Raw genomic sequence first — 23,036 nt, forward strand, 5'->3', positions numbered from 1 at the left:
TTATGAAAATGTGCGCTTTTAGTTCATAGAACTTCCCACAAGAATATACATATATTTGCCAACATAACTGAGAAGTGATCGTCGTTATTAGGATAACACTTTGAGACAGTTAATACAATGACAGAAAGGCAACATAACTGAGAAGTGATCGTCGTTGTTAGGATAACACTTTGAGACAGTTAATACAATGACAGAAAGGCAAAATAAGCATGGGCAGCATCTGAAGTCCTCCTTCACCATTCTTAACTATCGACTGTGCATGGTCCACCTCTATGTGGTCTCTTGGTTTGGGACCACCTTTGTAAGAGAACAGCCTGCACTGCTGCCTTTAAACTGTTCAATGTTAGCCAGCCAGGGACAGACCCATTACAGTTCCCCGAGACATGCACATTGGAACACCCAGTGCAGCCTGGATCACAGCAGCCAAGAATGAGAACCATCCTCAGAATCCAGGACGGGAAGACGGGCTGAGTCGACGACAGCACCTCCATGCGCTGGACAGGCACTTGTTAAGACACGAGGGAGATCTGAATGCATGAACTGAGATGACACAATTAAGTCCAAAAAAGGGCCAGAACACTAGGTACAGCATGATTCCCTTCCACTATATAAATATTTATATACATAAGACCTTTTTTTCCTGAAAAGACACACAAAATTGTCACTTTGGAGGAGAGGGACAGATGGGAGGGAAGACAATTTACTTTTTGCCTTATAGCTTCCTGCATGGTTTGAGTTTTTATCTTACAAGGAATGAAAAGTATCCGCTGATCCCAGCTGGCCCCAGTGCAGGCACCGAGAGCACAGCAGCGGACAGAAAAGGCAGAGTCCCCGCCTCCCTGGAGCTGGCCTCCAGGGGACAGAGACACCACAGAGGAGAGGGCCCGTACATATTAGAGTGTGTTTGGCATTGCCCCGTGACATGGGGAGCACTGGGCACAGCCGATGCCAGTCTGTGACCAGTCAGCAATAGAGAAGGGCCCGGCGCCATCATGTAGCTCAACCACGGCACGAAGCACGCGGTTTAGTTCAGCTGACATTTATCTTCTTAGCGAGATTCTCTCGATGGAGGAAGCAGAGAATGCTGGGGGACATTCTGGCGCAAACCCCTTGTTTCACAGGAAACCTGTGACGGACAGTGCTGGAAGCTACTAAGTGTCATGAATAAAATAAAGGGGTGCGCGTGACGGTTTTTAAAGGAATGATAGGAGAAGGCCTTGTTGAAGTAACTCAGGCATGAAAACAACAAAACATAAAATGATGTGGGCCAAGATCAAGTTGGCTTGACTCACCAGGAAAGGGGTGCAGACCCAAGTGAAAGTTCCCACGGCGGCCAGGTAGGCAGATTTTTTCAGCACCTTCAGCTCCTCCTGCCTGATGGCCAGCACCTTGTCTTTGAAGGCCAGCTCCCAGGCGTACAGCTTGAGCACTTTGATCCCATTGAGAATTTCATTCATCAGTTTAATCCGACTGTCTTTACTCTTCATGTGGGCTACCTTCAAAGAGAAGAGCAATCAGCCCCACAATGGGAGCTGGCACGCCCACTTCAGGCCTCGGCATCCCTGTCTACTAAACACGGGCTTCCTGGGGGTGTGAAAACCGAGCGGACCCTGCAATTGCCGCAAACCCCACTCCTGACCCTGAGCACACTGTAAGGGGCTCTTATCAGCGGGGAAAAGAAACGCTTCAGATCACGTGAAATTAGACACAAAGAAACCTATTGGGTTGAGGAACAGAGATAAGAAAAATCCTTCAGGATTCAGGGACATGGTCCCTACTCTGCAGATCCAAACACACAAGAGATGACATTGGGTTTTCCCCCCTGCATTTTGTTACTTTCTCTGTGAATTTTCAGCCAGTGCATGGTCGTTAAAATACTGAAGCGTCTCTCGAACAGCCGCCACTGGGTTGGACCCTGGGTGTCCACGCCAGTCAGTTGTTAAGGACTGCTAACAGCATCTCATCTCGCACGTTCCACATGCCAGGCACTTTTCTGAGCACTTTCCATGCATGTGGGCATGTAATGCTCACGAGCACCCTATCATGGAGTGCAATGTCATGCCCGGGTCACAGATGACACTTGAAGCAACAGGAGATGAGAGCCAGTGACTGGAGCCGTTTCAGAGGTGGCTGCTCAGGGAAGCCCACGTGTCATGAGCATGAAAGGTGACACAGCCACAGGCGCCCTTCCTTGCCTTTCCTTTCCTGCCTGCCCCACCCTCGCTGGACGAGGCCTCGTTCCAACAGGCCCACGTCCTGGAAATCATCTCTCCTTTGGCACCACCAGGGAGGGAGGCCAGGGGCCCTCTCATCTGAAATTCCACAGGCACTTCAACAGGGAGCCATCAACAACGAGCAGAGACGTGAACTCTGGCCCATCTCTGTGATGGACCATTAGGCAACAGTTCAAGAGAATGAAGTCAGACTGTGGCACGCCACAGAAAGGTCTCCAAGCCATGGTGTCAAATGATGACATCAGGCTGCCAAACAGGCCCACCTGTGTAAAAATATATGTGGTAACAATACCACAAAAAACGCACATATACACACCAACCCTAACTATGTAATCAGGTCTCTACATAAATGCACAGAAAGTTCTAGAAGGATTTACCTCACCATGATCACTGTGGTTGAGAGGCTAGGAAAGGGCCCATCCCACACCTTTGTATTATTTGAACATTTTTAATAATGAGAATGTATTCACTTTGCTATTAGGAAATTTAAAAACTTAAAAAATATGTCCAGCTGATGTGGCTCAGTGGTTGAGCTTCGACCCATGCACCAGGAGGTCACCAGTTCGAATTCCGGTCAGGACACATGCCCAGGTTGTGGGCCTGATCCCTAGTGGGGGGCGTGCAGCAGGCAACCAATCGATGTTCTCTCTAATCAATGTTCCTATCTCTCCCTCCCCTTTCTCTCTAAAATCAATAAAGGAAAAAACAAAACTTAAAAAATACAAAGCATCTCAGAAACTAAAGAGTTTGTCACTGCACCTAGCATAAGGTGAGAGTGGGGAGTGTATGGAGTAATTTTAAAACACACACACACACAAATGAATCAATTCTAGGGAGATAAGGGATTTCTCACAGGCTCGGAGACGTGCTTTCAATCACTGGCCCACTAGGTCTAATCATTTCGGGAGCTCACAACCTTGACTGCCATTGTAATCGCCTGGGAAGCTTCGAAAACTCCTGATGCCAGGCCCACCCATATTAGGTGCATCAGGATCCCAGGACTAGGGCCCGGACAGCAGCATTTGTTAAAACTCCTCAGGGGAATCCCAAAAGGTAGGCAGGGCTGAGAACCCCACATCCTGAGCAAAAAGAACTCTGCTAAAAGCCACGTAGAAAGACCTCAGGCCAGGGCCCAGCCTGGAGCCCAGTGGAGACAGATACCCTACCTGGTAGGTCTTGGTCTTCATGGCCATCACAGCATTGAGGGGAACCATGAGGATCATCACAGCCACCCCAGCCAGGACAGAGGGGCCCAGGTTCTAAGGAAGGAAAGAGGACAAAGGTCTTTACACAGGGCTTCCCAGGCTGGGCCACCCCACTCAGACTGCCCAGCAAGTTCCAGGCAGTTCCGTTACTTTTACTCAACAGTGGGCTGTTAAATTTTCAGATTTATTCCTAAGAATCTCAGGGGATCCCACAACCCCTTTAAGAACATGCAGGTGCCCGGCCGATATGGCTCAGTGGTTGAGCGTCAACCCATGCATCAAGAGGTTGCTGGTTTGATTCCCGGTCAGGGCACATGCCCAGGTTGTGGTCCCGATCCCCAGTGAGGGGCATGCAGGAGGCAGCCAATAGGTGTTCTTCCTCATCGATGTTTCTATCTCTCTCTCCCTCTCTAAAAATCAATAAAGAAAAATAAAAAAGAACATGCAGGTCCATGATTCTTTATCGGAACTCTTGGGACTAAATGAGTTTCCCAAGGTAGGACTTAATAATTTTAAAAGGTAATAAGGTGTGGAGCAGGAAACAGTTAACACAGCCAGCCTGAGGGTTTGCCTTGTTTGAAGGTCTGCTTACACATCTGGCCCTAGGCTGGCACCTGGGAGCTCGGATTGGGAGAGGATTCTCACCATTCTCAGAACCCAGCAGCTCCCTGTGCCTCAACCAGTACACCCCTTTCCTTCTGGGAGTCAGAAGTTTGGTAAGTGCCTGGCCGAGGCTACGCTATGTGACCAGCCCCAGTAAAAACCTAGACTCCAGGTCTCTACCAAGCTTCCATGGCCAGCCGGGCTCCACTGAGGCCGCCACACCTGGTCGCTGGGGAATCAAGGGCACCCTGTGTGAGGCCACCGACAGAATTCTTGGAAGCTTGTATCTGGTTCCCCCCAAACTTCCACCCGTGTCTCTACCCTCACTCAGCCTCCTGTGCTAAAATACAGCCCTGAGTTCTCCTAGTGAATCATCACCCTGGCGTGCTCTCGGGGACACCGTTCCGCACGACACTCCGCCAGGGCCCAGCACGGCACTCCGTAACCAAACGCCCTGACTTTTCAGCAGCAAGACAGAAAGATTCACACTGAGAGAAATAAGCAAGGTTATAAACAGCTCACATCAGCTCAGGTCAGGTCTTGCCACCAAATCAGTTAAGAAAAACCTTGGGATTTCAGAGCTCCTTAGGATCTGGGATTTGTAGATAAGAGGTTGCAGACTTTTTCTCTTGTCCCATTTGCAAACGAGGAAACTGTCTCAGAGAGGTTAAGAAGAGCTGACCATACAGATCGGTATCTTTCAGCTTCCTCGCATACCAGGAGACAGCCTGAGAAGTTAGCCCAGTGTGTATGTACTTAGCTGAAACATACAGATGGAACCTCCAGGGTCATGTGATCGTTTTTCCCTTAGACATTCAGAAAAATAGGGATGTTAGTACCCTCAAAGTAGTCACCTGCAAGGGCTCCAGACCCAGTTCCAAAAAATACTACTGTTGATCCAATGGCCTTGGTAATGTGAAGATTAATCTACCTTTGAGAACAAAGGTGATTTCTACCAACAATCGAAAGCATTCAGAACTCTGACAGCAAACAACAGGAACTGAGAGAGACTGAAAACATCTGTGTACCACGCACTGTTCCATAAAACATTACCTGTATCCATTCATTCCATTCTCCCAAAATCCGTATGATGAGAAGTACCGTTACCCTCACCAATTTACAGAAGAGGACACTGAGGCTTAGAGATGCTTAGTGACAAAGTCAGAGCTAGCAATGGAAGAGGCGGGATTTGAACCCACGCAGTCTGATGCCACAGCCCACTGTCATCCACTATACTACGGCATGTGTTTGAGGATTAAACAGAGAAATCCTATTTCTGGTTTAAGTCAGTGGTCCCCAACTGGAAAGGAATTTCCCCCCAGGGGACATCTGGCAGTGTCTAGAAAAATGTAGGTTGTCAGAAGAGGGGCTGAGAGGAGTGTTGTGTTATTGATATCTAGGGGGTAGAGGCCAGGGATGCTGCTAAACATCCTACAACAGACAGGGTGGCTCCCACAAGAGAGAAGAATCTGGTCCCAAATGCCAATAACTCATTCAGCAACCCTCACTGAAAACAAAGCAAGTTTCTTCCTAGTTCATAAGCCAACCCCAAAGGCAATTCTAAAAGTATTCCACAGCAACACCTTCTGGGGAAGTGGATTCCAGAAAAGACTTTTGGTATCTAAATTCTGGTATTTATTTTCTACGTTTCATTAATAGAAACGATTTGTAACCATTTGCTGTCTGCTTTATAAACACACACACACACACACACACAATACAGTCAAATCAACAGATAATTTGTTGTGCACCTATTATGGACCAGGCCCAGCTGGGACGGTACCCACAGGATACGAAAACAAGACTCTGTGAGTCCATGAGTAGCTAACATGTTCCCAGGAGAGGAGGTGGTCCACTGAGTGTGCAAAAAGGTAAAAGGTAATTCTAAAAGGTAAAATCAGATGAGTTTCTATACTAAAACTACTGGGGTTCGAAAAAGGAGTAAGTCCATCTAATTGAGAAGGAAAATAATCAGTGGCATTTGTCACAGCCTTGAGGGATGGGTGGGGTTTCATCCTTAGGGAGAAAGGACAGAAGGACATTCCTGGTGGAAGGAAAGGCACACGCCAAGGCTCAGAGGAGGGAAAGAATAAGGCATATGTTAGGATATGAGCATCTTTGCTCATCATCTTTTGATTTGGGGAATTGCCCCTCCCCTGGTAGAAGGGTTGTCAATCATACCTCCACCCCTTCCACAGTGAGAAAGGGCTTGTGATCCAGGCTGACCAACCAGAGAACTCTGCCTCCTGCCTCATAGTGATTGGTTCAGGGATGTGAACAGGACTGTGCCATGCCAATCAGAGTCCTCAGTGGGGCTCTGGCTAAGGCAAAAAGGACTATTTTTTTCTCTGACACCACTATCTGTAAAAATGATACAAGCCCAAAGCTGTAAAATCCCACTGAGAATAAAGTCAACTCAGAGGAAAATAGGACCAAAAAATAAAAAATAAAACTGAGTCCTTATAGCATTCCTTGAACTCCTGGATCCATACATATCTGAAATCCCTGGACTTTCAGTTATGTGTCTATAATCGCAAAATTCCCTTTATTTGCTTAAGGCTATTTTTATTTTTAGGAAAGTATATTCAGATGTTGCAATGATGCCTACTGTGATCCTATTTACCTCAAACACAAACTGCATCAAGAGATCTCCAAGGAATCTGAGGGCAAAAAAAAAAGTATTGCTGGCTGAAACAGGGGCCTCTATAACCACCTTATTACTTGGCACACATTGGTAGTGGACTCTCATGCAGATAATTTTAATGTAGTGCCTTCTTTCTATCCCTGTCAGTTTCCCCAACTAATTTTCTTCATCTTTTTTTTTATATTCCCATCTGTCCAGACCACTCCCCTTTGGCAAAAATGGCTTGTTCACTGTATCTATAGATCCATTTCTATTTTGTTTTGTTTATCCATTTGTTCTGCTATTTTAGATTCCACATATAAGTAAAATCATATATTTGTCTTTCTCTGTCTGACTTATTTCTCTTAGCATAATAACCTCTGTATCCATTATGTTGCAAATGGCAAGATTTCATTCTTTTTTTATTGTTGAATAATATTTTATTGTGTATCCATTCATCTGTTGATGGGCATTTAGGGGTGCATATATCTTTTTATTTACAATTGCACAAACAGTACACAAGGGTTTCTTCTCCACATTCTCACCAGCACTTGTTATTTGTTGATTTATTAATGGTAGACATTCTGACAGGTGTGAGGTGATAGCTCACCGTGGTTTTCATTTGCATTTCCCTGATGATTAGTGATAATGAGCATATTTTAGCAGGTCTGTTGGCCATCTGTATGTCCTCTTTGGAGAAATGTCTATTCAGGTCCTTTGTCCATTTTTTAGTTGGAATTTTTTTTTTTTTTTGGTGTTAAGTTGTAAAAGTTTCCTCATATATTCTGAGTATTAATTCCTTATCGGGTGTATCATTTGCGAGTACCTTTTCCCATTCAGTAGGTTGTCTTTTTGTTTTGATTTCCTTCACTACACAAAAACACTTTAGCTTGATAGAGTTCCATTTGTTTATTTTTTTCTTGTCTTGCCCTTGCCCGAGGAGACACATCCAAAAAGAGAGTGCTTTCTTTTCGTTTCTATTTTCATGGAATATCTTTTTCCATCCCTTCACTTTCCGTCTGTGTGTGTCTTCTGATCTGAAGTGAGTCTCTTACAGGCAGTATATATATACATGGGTCATGTTTTGTTTTAATTTTTTTTCTTTGTTGATTTTAGAGAGAGAGGAAGAGAGAAATGAAATCGATGAGAGAGAACATCGACTGGCCGCCTCCTGCATGCCCCCCACTGGGGATTGGACCCACAACCTGGGCATGTGCCCTGACCAGGAATCAAACCGGCAACCTCTTGGTGCATGGGTTGACGCTCAACCACTGAGCCACACAGGCCAGGTAATGGGTCATAGTTTTTGTTTGTTTGTTTTTGGTACATGCCCCTAGCGGGAACCGAACCTGGGACTCTCTGGTCTCCAGGCCGACACTCCAACCACTGAGCCAAACCGACCAGGGCGGGCCATGTTTTTAAATCCATTCAGCTACCCTATGTCGTTCCTTGGAACATTTAATCCATTTACGTTTAAAGGAATGATTAAGGATGTTCAAGGCCATTTTGTTCATTGTTCTCAGGTTGTTTTATAGCTGTCCTCTATGCCTTTCCTCCTCTCTTGATCTCTTGCCTTGTGGTTTACTGTTCCTTAGTGTTCCTTTCTTTCTTCCTCATATATCTTTTGTAGATTTTGGGTCTGTGGTTACTGGAAGGTTTATCTACACAGTGGGGCAAAAGTAGGTTCACAGTTGTGAGTACACAAAACACAGAGTTTATTCTTGCATTATTATTAATGACTGTCTTATTTTCCATACGAACAACTGTAAACCTACTTTTGCCCCACCATGTATATCATTATCCATAGCAGTCTACTTCAAGACATTTACGTTTGAACATCTGCTGTTACTGATGTCATGTTTTAGATCTTCTTGTGCTGTGTATCTCCTACCTACGTACTGTAGTTTGAGTTGATCTGTTTTTCTTTTGACCCTCACAGTAGCCTGATTCTCTGTAATTTATTAAATATTTGGCTTTATCTGTGAGATTTTTTTCCTTTCTCATATATTCTTATTTCTGGTTATGGCTTTTCCTTTTCTCCTTAAAGAAGACTCTTTAACATTTCTTATAAAGCTGGTTTAATGTGATGGACTCCTTTAGATTTTGCTTGCCTGAGAAACTCTCTATTTCTCCTTCAATGCTGAATGATAACACTGCTGGGGAAATTATTCTAGGTTGTAGGTTCCTCTTTTCCAGCACTTTTAAGATATACTGCCACTTTCCTCTGACCTGTGAATTTGCTGCTAGCCTTATGTGGTTTCCTTTAGATGTTACTCATCTTCCTCTTGCTGTCTTCAAGATTGTCTCTTTAATTTTTGCCATTTTACTTATGTCTCTGTGTGAGTCTCTTCAGGTTCATCTTGTTTGGAACTCTCCGTGCTTCCTGGACCTAAACATCTGTTTCCTTTCTCAGATTAGGAAAGTGTTCAGCCATTATTTCTTCAAATAGGTTTTCCATACCTTTCTCTTTCTTCTCCTTCTGGGAACCCTTACAATGTGAAATGTTAGTATGCTTGATATTATCCCAGAGGTCCCTTACACTATCCTCATCTTTCTTTAAAATTCTTTTTTCTTTTTGCTGTTCTGATTGGTTGGTTTCAACTACTCTGTCTTCCAGGTCACTGATCCATTCTCCTATATTAGCTACTCAGATGTTGATTCTTTCTAATGTATCAACTAGTCTGTCTTCCAGATCACTGATCCATTCTCTTGTATTAGCTACTCAGATGTTGATTCTTTCTAATGTATGTTTCATTTCAGTTATTGTATTCTTTGGGTCTGCTTGTTCTTTTTTATACTTTCTCATTGTTATTCTCCCCCAAGTTCCTCTATTCCACTCTCAAGTTTGGTGAGCATCCTATGACTACTTCTTTGAAATCTTTATTAGACAAATAAAGACAAATTTCTTATCTCCATTTCCTTAGGGTTTTTTCTGGGGATTTTTCTTATTCTTTCATTTGAGAGAGATTCTGCTGTCTTTTCATTTTGTTTGATTTTCTACGTTTCTTTAAATAAATTAGACAAAATAGCTATCTCTCCCAGTCTTGAAAAGGTAGCCTAATGGAGAAGCAGGCTCTGTGTAGGCTGTGTGTGCCAGGTGGTTTTGGCAAGCTGGTAGGAGCTGAGCAGGTACCTAAGGTGCCCAAAGCCCTGGCCAACTGAGTGGTTCCAAGTGGGGAGGCCACACTGTGTAGTAACACCCTGTTGATTCTATTCAGCTTCCTCCCTTCATTCGAGGCTGAAATGGACTCAGGTGGTGTTCTGGAAACACACCGCAGCAACCTTGCAGCTAGGTCAGAGCATCTGAATAGAGCCCCCCCCCCCCGCGGAGACAGAGGGAGACATAACAAATGGTGCTCACAGCCCCTCTGACCCTGGAGAATTCCCATAGCCTCCAGAGAGCCCTTGCATCTCGCCAGTCTTCTCTGTACAACTCTCCTAAATTTTTTTTTTATCCTCACCCAAGGACATTTTTGCATTTATCTTCAGATAGAGCAGGAGGGAGAGAGGGAGGAAGACTGGGAGTGAAACATCGATGTGAGAGAGACACATCGAGTGGCTGCCACCCACACATCAACTGGGGCAGGGACAAAAACTGCAACTGAGGTACATGCCCTTAGCGGGAACCGAAACCAGGACTCTGGTCCGCAGCCTGATGCTCCAACCGCTGAGCCAAGCTGGCCAGTGCCCTAATGATATTTTCCCCCCATTTATCCTCAGATAAGGTGGGAGGGAGGGAGGGGGGTGGGGAGAGAGGTAGAGAAACCCACACTACCCTGACCAGGGCCAGGGATGAACGGCAACCAAGGTACGTGCCCTTGACCAGAACTGAACCCGAGACTCTTTATTCCACGGTCTGACGCTCTAACCACTGACCAAAACTGGCCAGGGCTATACATCTCCCTCTTGTTTGTTATATAGAAAGTGGTCTCGTGTAGAAGTGACCTCTGTGTAGGCTCTTGCGTTGAGTAGTTTTGGGAATCCAGCTAGTTCGGTGAGGCACGCATGGCTTCTGGGGCACGGGCTGGTCTGACTGGAGTGGTTCCTGGCCTTCCTGCTTTGCTCCCTTTGCTGAGACAAACAGCTCCGGGCAATAATGGTTAACTGCTGTGGTGATCTTGCAGACAGGCCCAGATCAGGCCTCCCACCAGCCCCAGGAAGGGGAGGAGAATGTAAACAATGGCAGCACCCACTCCTCCAACTCAGAGTTTCCCCAGGGCTTCCCCAGCCTCCCAGCCATCTCTGTTTGGTCTCTTTATCTTTGTTATTCAGAAGCTGCTGTTTCCAGCATACCTGTATATTTGAGTTTGCTCATGGGAGGGGAGAGTTCCAGCTGATGCATCGCTATCCTTTTGCAAACAACAGATATTATCTTGATCAACATAATTTAAGACTAGTGAATAAATGAGTTAAGTGAAGTTCGGGAGAATACAGTGGCGGAAGTATGGTGTGCGTGTTATAGGGTTGTTAATAACATATGCTCTCAAGAAAAGATGAATGAGCCCTGGCCGGTGTGGCTCAGCGGTTAGAGCGTCGGTCTGTGGTCTAGAGAGACCCGGGTTCGGTTCCCGCTAAGGGCATGTACCTCGGTTGCAGTTTGTCCCCGTCTCTGGTTGGGTTGTGCGGGTGGCAGCCATTCAATGTGTACCTTTCACGTCGTTAATGTTTCTCTCTCTCTTCCTCTCTCTCCCTCCCACTCTATCTGAACAAAAAATAAAAAAAATGTCCTCGGGTGAGGATAATTAAAAAAAATTTAAAAAAAAAGAAAGATGAATGAGCCCTGGCTGGTGTGGCTCAGTTGGTTGAGCAATGCCCCATGCACAAAGAGGTCATCAGTTCAATTTCCAGTCAGGGCACATGCCTGGTGAGGGCTTGATCCCTAGTAGGGGGTGTGCAGGAGGCAGCCGATCGATCTTTCTTATCTCTTTCTCCCCCTCCCTCTCTCTCGCTAAAATCAATTAAAAAAAGAATGTGAGTGACTTGCCTGTACAAAAAAAAAGGAAAGGTGAATGCAAACAAATACCATGCCACCAAAGAGAACATAAACCCAACAACTGAGGAAATGAATAAAATATACAGGAATTGGCTGATGGGTCAGAAAATAAAATGCAAATGACAGCGAGAAATACCAGAGAGCTATAGAGGTTCTGATCATCGACACCCACTCCCTCCCACCCAATGCCCACACACAGAGGTCCCTCCCCACATGAAGGGGAACCACATCAAACACACACCAGCCACAGAAGGTACAGCGCAAGGATGACTTGCAGAGGGGCTGACCAGATCATGTTAATGTACGTGGTCAGGTCCATGAACCTCTGGGCGTCCACAGACATGAGGTTGACGATCTCCCCGACCGTGGATGATTTTCTCGCGGAATTGGTGATCACCAGGGCCTGTGGGACAAAGGAGAGAGCAAGAGTGCGCATGTGGCAGAGGAAGAGCCCTGGACTCTGCCTCCAGGCCTGTGTGAAGAGAGGAGACTGCTCAGGAGTGGGAAGACCCTGCTCTTTCCTCCTCCCCTGCCGCTTCCCTGCCTTCCAGCTCGTCCGCCTCATCACGAAACCCTCGCTCTTACCGATGGCACTCACTGCCCCCCCTCGTGAGCTCTTCAAGGTGTAAGTCACCTAGACCCAGGCTTTGCACACTTTTTGTGTTACACGCCTTACCCAGGAAGTTTACTACCACGCAGGCTCTGACTCAGCAGGTCTGGGGCAGGTCTGGGACTCTGCTTTTCTAACAGGCTCCCAAGTGATGCTGCTGCTGCTCGTCCCCAGAAACACTGAAGGCCAAGGAGAGGCCAGGGTTCCCCAATGCCGGCATGCCTGACACTCAAGGCTGGGTCACGTCCTGTGCATTATAGGATGTTTAGCAGCACCCCTGGCCTCTCCCCACTAGATGCCCCTAACCCCCATTATGACAACCAAAAATATCTCCAGACAGGGACAAACATCACCTGGACAGACAAAATCACCCTGGTCCTCAGACATGGATTCACAATATTACTGGGGACTTTTAGAACTACTGATGCCTGGGTCCCACCCCTCAGAGGTCCTGATTTGGTTGGTCGGGTGTGGCCTGGGCATCAGAAGATTTTAAAGCTCTCCAGGTGAGTCTAACTTGCAGACAGGCTGAGAACCATTTTTCCTGACTATCTGCTGGAGTCTCTTCCCAACCAATGGGGCCCAAGTGGTGTCCCTGCACCAGAGGCTATGGAATGAAGGGACCAAGAAGGTAATCCAGTCCCTTTAACATTGTGCGCAGACACCTGCTACGGACCCTATCATCCAGGGGAGAGGCCATCCACTCAGTCAGAGTCAGAACACGCTCAAACACAGACTGTGAACAGCAGAGCAAGGATCTGAACTTGGATTTCCCCAAATCAACTTCCACCTAAGAAATTCAATTTCCACAGCTGACCCAGGGGCCCACGGACATCCTGAAATCAGCTTTGCTGAGGCCTACCACAGAACTGTCTACCCTTGCCAGCTGCAGTCACGAAGGCCACACTAGAGCCGCTGCTGTAGAAGCTGGGCTTGCCATCCCCGTGGTGGCCCCAGAGTGACCCAGCCACGTGCCTACTGGTTCTGGGGCTGCAGCAGATATCAAAGTCGGCCCACGCGCCCACGACCCGGCGTCACCCACCTTCCGGTAGACGGCGCCAATGACGGCCGTCTTGATCCTCATGCCGCTGACGAAGCAGATGTGGAAGTACTGGTGCAGCACGAGGGTCTGGAGGCAGGCGCTGATGAACAGGAGCGCGGTGTAGAAGTAGCCCTGCCAGTCCGGGGCCTTCTTGTCATTCACGAAGTTGATGAGCAATCTGCGAAGGAGCGAGGATAGAGCCCAGAATGGTGTCACTGTGGCATGCCCGTGCAGGGAAAAGTCCTTCACTTTCAGCATTTCGACTTTCTCCCAAGCCAGGAGAGGCAAGCATCAGTACTCCAATTTTAAAGATGAAATACCAGCCGCGGCGGTGGTCTGACTGCGCAGGGTGCCCAAACCGCTCATGCATCGCAGGGCGCCTTAGGCTTCTTGCACTGACTGTGCCATCTCATCACCGGTGAGTCACGCAAAGGCGACCAAATAGAGAGCATAAGGGGACAGAGTGGGGAGGGCTAGAGAACAAATGTGTGGCCCCAAAGAGATACACAGAGAAAGGAAACAGAGACAATGAGAGTGAAAGAGAGAGAGGGAGGAAGGTAGACACAGAGGAGAGAGAGGTGACCTCCGTTCTGACTTTCTGGTTTGAGGGTGCAGTTCTCATGTGACCTGGCCCTCTTCACTTCCCAAGAAAATCCTCTCTCGTCCCCCTTTTGACTTCAGGGGAGTATAGTAGGCTTCTTGCAAACAAAGTGGCCTTAATTAAGATGCTATTAAAGCAAAGCACTAAGCAAAGCAGGTAGATCAAGAGACTGGGCTGTAAGCCGCCTGGAGCATGCCACCTGACCCTATGGTGCCACCTGAGCCTAAGGGAAAGTGAGCATTGAAAGGGGAAAGTCAAGGATGCGAAAAGTTGCCCAGCTGGGAGCGAAGAGGTCTTACTTCAAGATCTCCGGGCCGGTAAACATCATAAGGTCGTGCAGGGCCTTGAATAGGAAGCTCATGAGAAAGTAGGGCCCAAAAGTCTTGTAGAGCACCTTGAACAGGGACGGCTCCCGCTCCTTCTGGGGGGACCTGACAATCAGAGCCTCGGCCTCCTCGTTCACATCCACCTTGGAGCTCCCCTTGGGCTTGGCGGGATCCTTGGAGGAGTACACGACCTTCGCCGGCTGCCTGGAACACAAGGAGTGTGCAGCCATGTGGGTCTGCCAGAGATAGGCCCACCGGCTGCAGGAGAGGGCCAGGGGACCCTGCCCTCCGGGGAGGCCCAGCCAAAGAAAACCGGTCATCGCAGAGGCAGCTTAGCAGAGCGGTCATGAACAGGGACTCCGGATTCTGGCTCAGCCACTAGCCAGCTGTGTGGCTTTAGGCAACTTCCTTAACCTCTCTAGACCTTATCTGTAAAATGGGAATAAAAGTAGGACCCACCTCATAGGGCTGTTGTGAAAATTGAATGAGTTAATATACATAAAGGGCACAGAAAAGTGCCAGCCCCGAACGGGTCTACAGATCCAATGCAATCGCTACCAGAATCCCAGCTGGCTTCTTTGTAGAAATTAACAAGTTAATACTAAAATTTATATGGAAATTCAAGGGACCCAAAATAGCCAAAACAATATTGAAAAAGAAAGACCAAGTCAGAGGATTCATACTTCCCAATTTCAAAACTTACTATAGAACAACCATAATTAAGGCAGGCATAAGGATAGACAGACATAGATCAGTAGAACAGAAATGAGAATCCAGAAATAAATCCAAATGATTTTTGACAAGGGTGTCAAGAACACTCAATGGGAAAAGAATAGTCTTTTTTTCTTCTTCTTTTTTTCTTATCCTCATCTGAGGACATTTTTCCACTTTTATTCAGATAGAGTGGGAGGGGGAGAGAGAGAGAGACACACACATCAATGTGAAAGGGACACATCAATTGATTGCCTCCCACATGACTCCAACCAGGGCCAGGGACAAACCACAACTGAGGTACGTGCCCTCGACCGGAATCAAACCCGTGACTCACTGGTCTGCAGGCCAATGCTCTAACCACTGAGAACCTGCCAAGGCAAGAATAGTCTTTTCAATAGATGGTGCTGGAAAACTAAGTGATACAGACAAAAGCAGGAAGCTCAACGCTTACTTCACATCATATACAAAATTTAACCTGAAATGGATCAGAAACCTACATGTAGGGCTAACACTATAGAATTCTGAGAAGGCAACACAGAGGAAAATCTTTATGACCTTGGAGTTGGCAGTGGAGTCTAAGATATAACACCAAAAGCATAAGCAACAAACTAACTAAATAAATAAATTGAATTTCATCCAAATAAAAGACAATAGTGCTTCAAACAGTCTTTGAGAAGTAGATTTCATAGGGGGAAAAATAAAAAAGTGAAAAGACAACCTATGGATGGAATGGGAGAAAATATCTGCAAATCAAAAGTCTGATAAAGGACTTGTAACTAAGCACACAACAAATTCTTCCAACTCACTAAGAAAAAGACAACCCAATTTTAAAAGGGGCAAAAAGCATATGCAAACAACCAGTAAGCATACGAAATGCCGCTTAACATCCTTAGTCAGTAGGGGAATACGAACCAAAACCACAATGAGATATTATTTCCCACCCACTAGATGGCCATCATCAGAAAGTCAGATAACAGCACGTGTTTGCAAGGATGTGAAGAAATCAGAACCCTCACATGTGGAGTCCTCTCTCTTTTGGAATGGGACAGTGCAGAAATGACAGAGCGTCATTTGCAAGACTAGGTCATGGAACTGTCTGTGGCTTTCACCTTGTCATCTCTTCAGTCATTCACTCTGGGCAGAGCCAACGGCCGCGCTGCGAGGACACTCGCTGAGCCTCTGAAAGAGCCGCCATGGTGAGGCCTTTCCAGCAGCCAGCACTGCCAGCCAGCCATGCGCAACTGGGAGCGGATCCTGCAGCCCCAGGCGAGCCCTCAGAGGAGTACAGCCTTGTCCACCCACTAACTGCAGCCTCATGAGAGACCTTGAGCCAGAACCACCCAGCTGGCCACTCCTGAATCCCTGGCCCAGATAGTAAATGTACATTGTTACTTTAAGCTGCTAGGTTGGGGGTAATTTGCTATACACACCCCGGCTCCCATCCACCAAAATGTAGTTAAAGCAACATTGTCAAACAACTAAACATGGACTCTAAGCTTCATCCCCACCCAACCCTGACATTTACAACGTACACAAATCTTCCACAGCATGAGTTCACTGAATAGCACTCGACTGTGGGGGACTCCTGTTTGCCATGTGTCTGCCATCTGGACCGTGTGACACTCCCCCCTGGAGACCACAGCCTTCCAGCCCGCCTTGGTGCTGTCCCCACTCCAAACTGTGGATGCTAGTCTAGGCTCTGTCGAGTCCCTGTCTTTCTCCTCTGTGCTCCCTGCCCCAGGAAAGGACCGGAAACATGGGGCTCATCCCTGACCCCCACCTTCATGCCCCCCCCAGGTTCGATCAGGCCTGTGTCCTGTCCACTCCACATCTGGGATATGTGTCGTCATCTATTCACTCTTTCCATCTCCACCACCTCCAACCCGGGCCCGTGACCACTGCCAGGACGTCCTCACCGCTCCCCATTTCCTTCCATTCTTGTTCCTTTACAACCAACTCCCTGTACAGCAGCCGGTGGGACCATCCTAGAAATTCATCACTCTCTGCCAACTCCACCGAAGGCTTCCCACTGCATCCAGGGTAAAATCTAAACTCTGTGTGAAGCTGCACAACTTCCTGAGGCTTCTGCAACAAATGACCACTAAGTGGTTTAAAACAACACACATTTGTTACTTCGTACTTCCGGAGGTCAGAAATCTAAGGTGGGCCCACAGGGCTGCATCCTTCTGGAGGCTCTAAGGCAGAATCTGTTTCCTCGCCTCTCCACCTTCTAGAAGCCGCCTACAATCCTAGGCTCAAAGCCCTTGCCTCAACACCAGCAGCACAGCATCTTCTCTCCCTGGCCTCCTGTCTCCCTCCGACAAGGACGTTGTGATTATCTGGTCCAGGCAATACACAAGTCTCCACGTTCCAAAAGCCTTCACTCAACCACATCTGCCGAGTCCCTCTGCCATGCGCGTGGACCGATCCCCAGTTCTGGGGATCAGGACATGGACATCTCTGGGGGAGAGATGCAGTATCCCACGAGCCCCAGGGGATTATTTGTTGCTCATGTTGTCCAGGTGACTACGTGAGGTCCTTCCCTGCTGACCTTCCCTGAAGCTGGGTTTCTGGCTGGGGTTCTGCTGTTCCTTTCAGCAGCATGCCTTCTTGGCAAGGGGGAGACGGGAAGGGAGCGGTCAGCCCTCCCCGTCCATTCTCTGCACCGCTTCCCAAGCTGGCCCGGGCCCTGGCCTGCGTGGCTGCTAACCCAGGGCCATTTTCAGTGACCAGGAGATGGGATGCCAAAGGGCCAGGCAGAAGACAGCTCGGGTCCTGGTGGAAGAGGTCAAGGTCAGTGGGAAAGAGCAGCCAAGGCCTAGTCAGAAAAAAATGTCCCGTGTCAAGAGGCCTGTGAGGCAGGCGCTCTGGACAGACAGGAAGTAAGCGGGGCGTCAGAATGCTCAGGCTGGGAGGGGAAGGAAAAGTTAAAGGGGCAGGTCTGAGTCAGAAGAAAACCAGAACAGGGTAACAGAAACAGGAGAGGAAGCCGGAAGCTGGGAAGAAAAGGGGACTTGCTGACTCAACTGGATTTTGCTGTGGGCAGAGATGCCCATCAGCCACTCATCCATCCATGACCTGAACCGAACACTGGGGAGACCTCACCATCGAGGAGCCTTGGAAGGGAAACGATCTTCACAAGCTTGTGGGAGCCAAGATCTACAGGTTACGGGAACAGGTCCGGCTGGGGACAGAAAGGGGGCTCTAGGCAGAGGGAACAGGAAGAGCAAGGCCTGGAACTGAGAGTTTGGAGAAGAGGGGAGGCACCTCTTCCAAGAAGCACCAGAGCCTCGAGGTTGCCAGGGCAGGGTGGGGAGAGCAGACTGGAAGGGCCTCGGACCAACCCAACAGCAGTGAGGGGCTGCTGCTGGCCGTCTGTCATCCATTAGAGCAGATCTTTCACCTTTGGCAAAGGTAAACTCCCACACTTAGAATGGTCTTAGCTTGCTTAAAATCCCACATTTCTGGATATACCTTGAGCATGGTCTCTGACCCATAGTACCCAATATGACACAGAAGGGCGGCTGTGGTCTACAATCATGGAGGAAGAATTTTACAAACTTAAGGCACATTTCCACGCTTAGCACTCACAATATATAGGACAATGGTTTGGGAAACCCAGATAGATGTGATTCCCACCCCTTCCCCATCCCACCGTCACCCCTCAGCAAGCCCCTCCTTGGAAAGTACAGCCCTGGAAGGATCTTAAATGTCACCTACACATGCAAATGACCCAAGATGTTCTTCCTTTTTATGTTATTGTTTTGTTTTGTTGAGTGCTTTTCCTGCCTCAAAATCATAGGCTTCTCAAGGGGGGTTGTTTTGCAAACTGGCATTCTCTGATGGTCCTAGTGGCCGAGCCAGAGACCAGACCCGTGAGGTGCGGAACAGTCCCAAAGGACGAAGATCCCAGCAGGCTCCATGTAGGTGAAAGGCCTGCCTAAAATTACTCAAGTGTAGAATCCCACGCCATCTTCCGACATGAACCCATGCACAGTGTGCATTTTCTTTTTTGCAAGTTTAAATATGCCTCAAATTTTTTCAGGAATGCAATGACTGTGCAAAGTAAGGGAAGACTCTATGTCGTTTGGAACTTTGCCAAGCACTGGTGACCACCCAGCAAAAACCCGGCCTATGAGGGCAATGGTGGATCTGGTCTCCAGAACCGCAGACCGGGTGAGCTGAGAATTCAGCTCTCAAAGGCAACTCTCCCCTGAGGAACCAGCAGCGACTCCTTATTTATATTCTCGCACACGCCTGAGCGTGTACACACTGAAGTATTTGTTGTTGTTATAAATCCCTTGCCTTTTAGTTTTCTTCTGTGGATGAAGAGGAGCACATGCTAACCTGACGAGCTCTGGGGAGGCCTGTGTGGCGGCCTTGCCTAAAGTAACCACAAAGGACGGTCTGAAATTAAATTTTTTTTAACTAAAAGCAGTTTATGGTGGGTAGTCATGTCCTAGGCCGGCATCTTCCCTGACGAAGGTCAATCTTTACCTTCACTGAGCCTTGTCTATTGTCTTTTTGCCTCTACAATAACATACCTTTGGAGTGTGAAAGTAATTTTCCTTTTTCCGGACCCCTCAAAGCGCAGGCACCGCTCTGCGGAGACCTCAAGTCCCCTCACTGTTATTGAGTTAATTGTTGTGGACTATCCTGTACCCACCTGTGTAGAAGAGGTGTGTGTCTATCATATTTTTCATCCAGTCCCAGAGGTTTCCCGTTTTGCATTCTCCCTCCTCCCTAATGGATCACCAATGGGTTTCATGTAACTCACTTGCATCTTCTCTTTAGATTACAATGTATAAAATAAGGTGCAAACTGCCATTCTCTGGAGCATTATCTCAACCCACTGATTTGCTTCCAGGCAACTGTCGGCAGTTTTGGCTCAAATAAACTCAGAAAAATCCTTCACAGGTTTGAATGTTTCTTACATTGACACTTTTAAGGTCTAGTGACAGCATTATCATTATGTTGACTTTTTAAATTGGATACGTGGTGGGCTATTTTTATTTGTCTATTTCCTTAAAGTTGAGGAAATAGAGTGAAGAAATAAAATGGAGTCACTATAATCAAGCTGCTAAATTCCTAAAACCAAGAAGGTTGCGGCCTGAGAAAATTCTTCTATTCTTATTTGATCATCCTGGGAACTTATTAGTTGTACTTGCCAGTCCTACGCCAATACCTGGATATACATCAGGCCTCCAGGTAACCCTCTGATTTCCCGCTGAAGGACGAGGAAAGAATGTTCACGTATCCAGACCACCTGACATCCAGGATCCAGACCAGCCATCATCTGGAGGATTCCCATCTCGGACCAATCCAGAGGCTAAGAGTGCGGGACCGATTCTTCTCAAGAATATACTGTTTTACTTTTAGATCTGTTAGCTTTTCTTTCTTCTTGAAACCAAGGGTCCTTATGACTTTAATTTAGTTTTAAACCCTAGCACTACAAATCATCTCTCTATATATACTCCTGAGTGACCTAGCCTTTCCCCTGATAATCAGCAATCCGAGGCAGCAGCTGACAGCAGCCCAAACCTGAGTAAGGATCACAAGGTCTGACCCTCCGGCGGGCTAAAGATAACATCCTGCTTGGCCTAAGTTGTGTTTCAGCTCCCCTGGCTACTTTCTCATGAGACCAGACGGAGGGAGCAGACCACAGAACTGTCCCCAAGACCTAAAGAAACAGCTGCCAGCACAACCCCACACCCCTAACCCTCCATGTCTCATGGTTTTGCCCTGTCTGTAACCTGTAGCTACATGACATCAAGCGTTAGTGCCCCGTCTCCGTACTAACCAATTCAACATCCAACTTTTCCTTTCTGTACTGCACATTCCTGCTCGTGCATCTCAGGCCGACAGACTCAGACACTGGGATCCCCAGAACACACTCTGGGTATTGCCTAGTTGTACTTCCGGTTTGCAGACCCTAAAGCCCATAAATAAACCTTTATCATTTATTTCTAGTCAAAGTCTTCAGACTCTTCTTGAGTTCGTTCAACAAAATCCAGTAAAGGAGGTGTTATAAAATCTTTGTCTTCATGGGGACAAGACTGAAAGGTTGAGAACCACCGCTTAACGTGCATGTTTTGGAGAGTTTTGTTTTCTTTTGTTTTTCATTTATGTGCCATTTGCATTCCTTTATGAAACAGAGACAATTAAGTCAAATGGTCAGCCTGTCTTTAAACACTACTGCTTTGTGAATGTATAGCTTTCCTGGGGTATCACTGATATATGATCAACTGCACATATTTAAAGTGTTCAATGTGATCAGTTCTGACACACATATAGACCTGTGAATCCACCAGGGAAATCAAGGTAATGACACACCCATCGCCCTGTTCTGTCCCTTTGTAATTTCCCCACCCACCTCTCTACGTCTCCCCTGTCCCAGGCAACCACTGATCTGATTTCTGTTACTATAGAATGGTTCATATTCTAAAATTATATATAATGGAATCACCTCGTATGTACTTGTGTCTGGCTTTGTTCACTAGGCGTAATTATTTCGAGATATTTCCATGTTGTCAAGCATATCAAGAGATACCCCCTTTGCCACCGCCAGTGTGGCTCAGTGGTTGGGGCATCGGCCCGCGGACGAAAGAGTTACAGGTTCAATTCCGGTCAAGGACACCTACCTTGGTTGCAGTTTGGTCCCCGGCCCTGGTTGGGGTCGTGCAGGAGGCAACCAATCGATGTGTCCCTCTCATGTGGATTTCTCCCTCTCTCTCTCTCTGCCTCCCACTCTGTCTGAAGATAAATGGAAAAATATCCTCAGGTGAGGATTTAAAAAAAGAGAGCGAGCGATAATCCCTTTGTATTGCATAGATGTACTCCCTTTATGGCTACACTGTGATTTGTGCTCTGTCCACCTGTTAGTGGACGTTTGGATTGCTCCAGCTTTGGCAGCCCCAACACAGGCGCTATGCACGTCTTTTAGCAACATGACCTCAGTTTTCTTGCACACACACCTAGAAGTAGAATGGCTGGTGGTACAATAACTGTTTAACTTTTAAAAAAACTGCCAAACTCTCTTCCAGAGCCACTGAAGTTTTTATAGTCATGCCAGCAGGAACCATAGTCCAAAATGGCATTAACCTACTGGAGGCCAAAAGTCAAAGAGAAATTTCCACTCCATTTTGTTCAACTCAGAACCATTTGGTAGCAACCAGTGAAGAACTGAATTTTAAAATCCAAAGGTGGGGACAGGGTTGGAGGGGCGGGGGTGGGGTAAGGCAGCTCAGACCTGACTTTTGAGAGTGGTCACTCAAGGCTGAAGACAGGAGCTAGAGGGGGTGGGATGTTGGGACCGAGGCCAAGAAGCCAAGCCAGACCGCCCTGCCCAGGATGCTAGTGCCTGTTCCCCAGAAGGCCCAGGACGCCCAGCAGCCCGGCACAGGCTACATTCGCTCTCCAGCTAACTGAAGAGGACTCACTGCAAGAGGCCACCCCAAGAAATTCCTAGAACAGGACTCTCCTCTCACCCCCACAACCACAGGGGTTACAGGTGCTAGGTCTGGCTCATACCCTGGGAACAAAGCAAGTGACCAATATGCCAGTGTCCCAAGGCAGCGAACCCCCAGCGGAGACCCCCTAAAGGCCAAAGTCTTCGTGGCCAGTGCACCTTGGGCGCCCACATTAGAGCCCAGGCCAGTTCTCACGCGTCCCCCCAGGCAGGGTGGAAGACCCAGCCTGGTGCGCACAGATGAGTCAACACGCCTGTGCACTACTGCCTGCCCAGGGTTTTCACGTGGATTCAGCTGACTGATAACTTATCAGAGGATGTTTATCTCGCTGAATTCTCAGAAAGCCCTCTCTAAGTAGAAAACAAAGGCTCCAGAGCACAAAGGAACTTAGGCAGCCTCTGAGGCCTGACCCCCGTCTCCCCCATGATCCACCTCCCCCAGGCAGTCCCCCGGGTTGTTAAAGAACGGAAGTCACCCCGTGCCCCTGCCCCACACAAAACCCACCTCTGCCTTCTCACCAAACTTGGGATCAGACCTTAATCCACTCCCACGGCCTGAGGACCCCTGCAAATACTTCTCCTGTTTTATCTCCTCTGATGGGGGAAGGACATGGCTG

General features: G+C 47.6%; 1 protein-coding gene across 3 annotated transcripts in view; it reads right to left on the bottom strand.

Moving 5' to 3' along the window:
* Window positions 1-23,036, bottom strand: part of ABCC1 (ATP binding cassette subfamily C member 1) — a 142,060-nt gene that overhangs the window by 53,608 nt on the left and 65,416 nt on the right. For 2 of the 3 annotated variants that reach the window (XM_036278741.1, XM_036278742.1), the window contains exons 8-12: window positions 14,211-14,441; window positions 13,311-13,488; window positions 11,900-12,061; window positions 3,401-3,493; window positions 1,293-1,496 (exon numbers count right to left, since the gene is read on the bottom strand). In XM_036278741.1, coding sequence (XP_036134634.1) covers window positions 1,293-1,496; window positions 3,401-3,493; window positions 11,900-12,061; window positions 13,311-13,488; window positions 14,211-14,441 — 868 coding nt within the window. The remainder of the gene's footprint in view (window positions 1-1,292; window positions 1,497-3,400; window positions 3,494-11,899; window positions 12,062-13,310; window positions 13,489-14,210; window positions 14,442-23,036) is intronic. The other variant, XM_036278743.1, reaches the window with a different exon arrangement.

This window comes from Molossus molossus, unplaced genomic scaffold, assembly GCF_014108415.1.
Source record: "Molossus molossus isolate mMolMol1 unplaced genomic scaffold, mMolMol1.p scaffold_m16_p_3, whole genome shotgun sequence".
NCBI lineage: Eukaryota > Metazoa > Chordata > Mammalia > Chiroptera > Molossidae > Molossus > Molossus molossus.